Raw genomic sequence first — 1766 nt, 5'->3', positions numbered from 1 at the left:
TTGTTGAGGTTTGTAGATTATTTTCACTACAGAGATCCCGAAGAGAAATTTTTTTGGTACGAGATGTACGATTTTGATTCTGGTTTGTGGACAACCCTTGACGTCGCTCCACACTGGGGAATATATTGTTCAAGCAGTAGCGTTTCTCTTAAGGGAAACAGTTACTGGTGTGCTACAGAAAGGAGCTCAGAAGGTTGCAAGGATCGCATAATCTGTTTTGATTTTACAAAAGAAAGATTTGGGCCGCTTCTGCCTCTGCCATCATGCGTTAGGGATCGTCAATATGCATATGTACATTTATCTTGTGTTAAAGAAGAGAAGATTGCAGCTTTATTTTACCACCACTATGATTTTGAGTTTGAGATATGGATTACAACTAAGATCGAGGCCGAAACGGTGTCGTGGAGCAAGTTCTTGCGAATTGATTCGGAGCTTGGGATAAATTCTCCAGACTGTTTCTTCATTGACGAGGAGAAGAAAGGCTTCATGTGTGTTGGTAGATACTATGGCTATGACTCTGAGCCTGGAGAATGTCCCAAACCATTTATTAAGATCATTGGAGAGGCTGGATACTCAAAAGATTTTGATCTCGGAGTACCTGCATACAAAAACAGTTGGCTAGATAATGTGTGCTCTTATGTTCCAAGTTTGGTCCAGATCAAGAAACTGGCACGAGGCAAAAGGATATAACAAAGTAGTTTAGAAAAGCGTCTATTTGATCAAAACATGTTGAGACTTGCTGAAATTGAAAAGCTAATGAAGCAGGAATTTAGATATTATTAGGACGAGGCACAAAAGGAGAGGGGAAATCAAGAGGTAGGTTACCCTGATACTTAAAGACCTAAACTCTTAAGTTACAGGTAAAATTATAGCGCTCCTGTATTTTTTGGAGGTCTTTTGGGAGTTAAAGGCTTATAATGATTACACTTGCCGTCTGCAGGAGCAGAACACTGAGAAAAGTTGTGCTTTGGTAACGCTTCGTGGTACTCTTGGGATCTATATGGGACGTCTTGCAGTGCGATGCCTATTTTACATGATAAAGAAGAACCATATGATTTTACTTTCTAATGTGTGTTGGTTCGTTTTATTGGGTTTCTCTCTTACTTTCTGCTGTGTGTTGGTACGATAATGTTTTGGGTTGTCAAGTTTCATGTATGTGAACTTGGCATCTAAACGACTCAATGCATCTATTGAAGCTTCCTTTGGCTTAAACAAAATGACTCAATGCGTACTGGCTTTCTTTTACTTAAAGGTCTAATCGTAATCTAAGCAGGACAATATACACAGTCAAGTTGGATGAATGAGTCAAATTTGTTTAGTGCAAAGAACAAATCTAGTTCCAGTATTTGAGATAAATAACATTTGTAAGATTTCTCTTTTGCTTCGAACATGTAGTTTTGAACTCTTCTCAAATCATTGCACAAACAAACTAATTTCCCTTTTCTCAAGTTCTAACACAATCATCCATAAGACCAAATACCATCAAATTTTACAAACTAATTTAGAGTTGATCCATAGCCCTTACACCATGTGTGCTAAAAGTTCAACTGCTTTATCCATCAAGCCTTTGTCACATAACCTGCTAATGACTTCCTCAGTTCTTGAACACTTGACAAACACGTTCATGTTAACCGCTTCCTCCAAAAAACCTTGAGCAGAAACAACATCGTCTACCTCTATAAATGCGCTAATCATAATATCATACGTGTGGCTGTTCCGGTTAACTCCATTTGTCTCCATCTCTTTCCATAGAGTCTTAGCTCGAC

General features: G+C 38.5%; 2 protein-coding genes across 2 annotated transcripts in view; one reads left to right on the top strand and one right to left on the bottom strand.

Moving 5' to 3' along the window:
• On the top strand, positions 64–690 carry LOC109124988 (putative F-box protein At5g41510). Its single transcript, XM_019244224.1, has one exon. It carries the CDS (start codon positions 64–66, stop codon positions 688–690), a length of 627 nt encoding a protein of 208 aa, XP_019099769.1.
• Positions 1353–1766, bottom strand: part of LOC104782281 (pentatricopeptide repeat-containing protein At2g38420, mitochondrial-like) — an 8169-nt gene continuing 7755 nt past the window's right edge. Inside the window, exon 2 of the mRNA XM_010507163.2 lies at positions 1353–1740. Within this exon, the coding sequence (XP_010505465.1) occupies positions 1522–1740 (219 nt within the window). The 3' untranslated portion in view covers positions 1353–1521. The remainder of the gene's footprint in view (positions 1741–1766) is intronic.

The sequence above is a fragment of the Camelina sativa genome, chromosome 4 (assembly GCF_000633955.1).
Source record: "Camelina sativa cultivar DH55 chromosome 4, Cs, whole genome shotgun sequence".
Taxonomy (NCBI): Eukaryota; Viridiplantae; Streptophyta; class Magnoliopsida; order Brassicales; family Brassicaceae; genus Camelina; species Camelina sativa.
The sequence above is the reverse complement of the archived record's forward strand: the minus strand, read 5'-3'. Positions and strand labels throughout refer to the sequence as shown.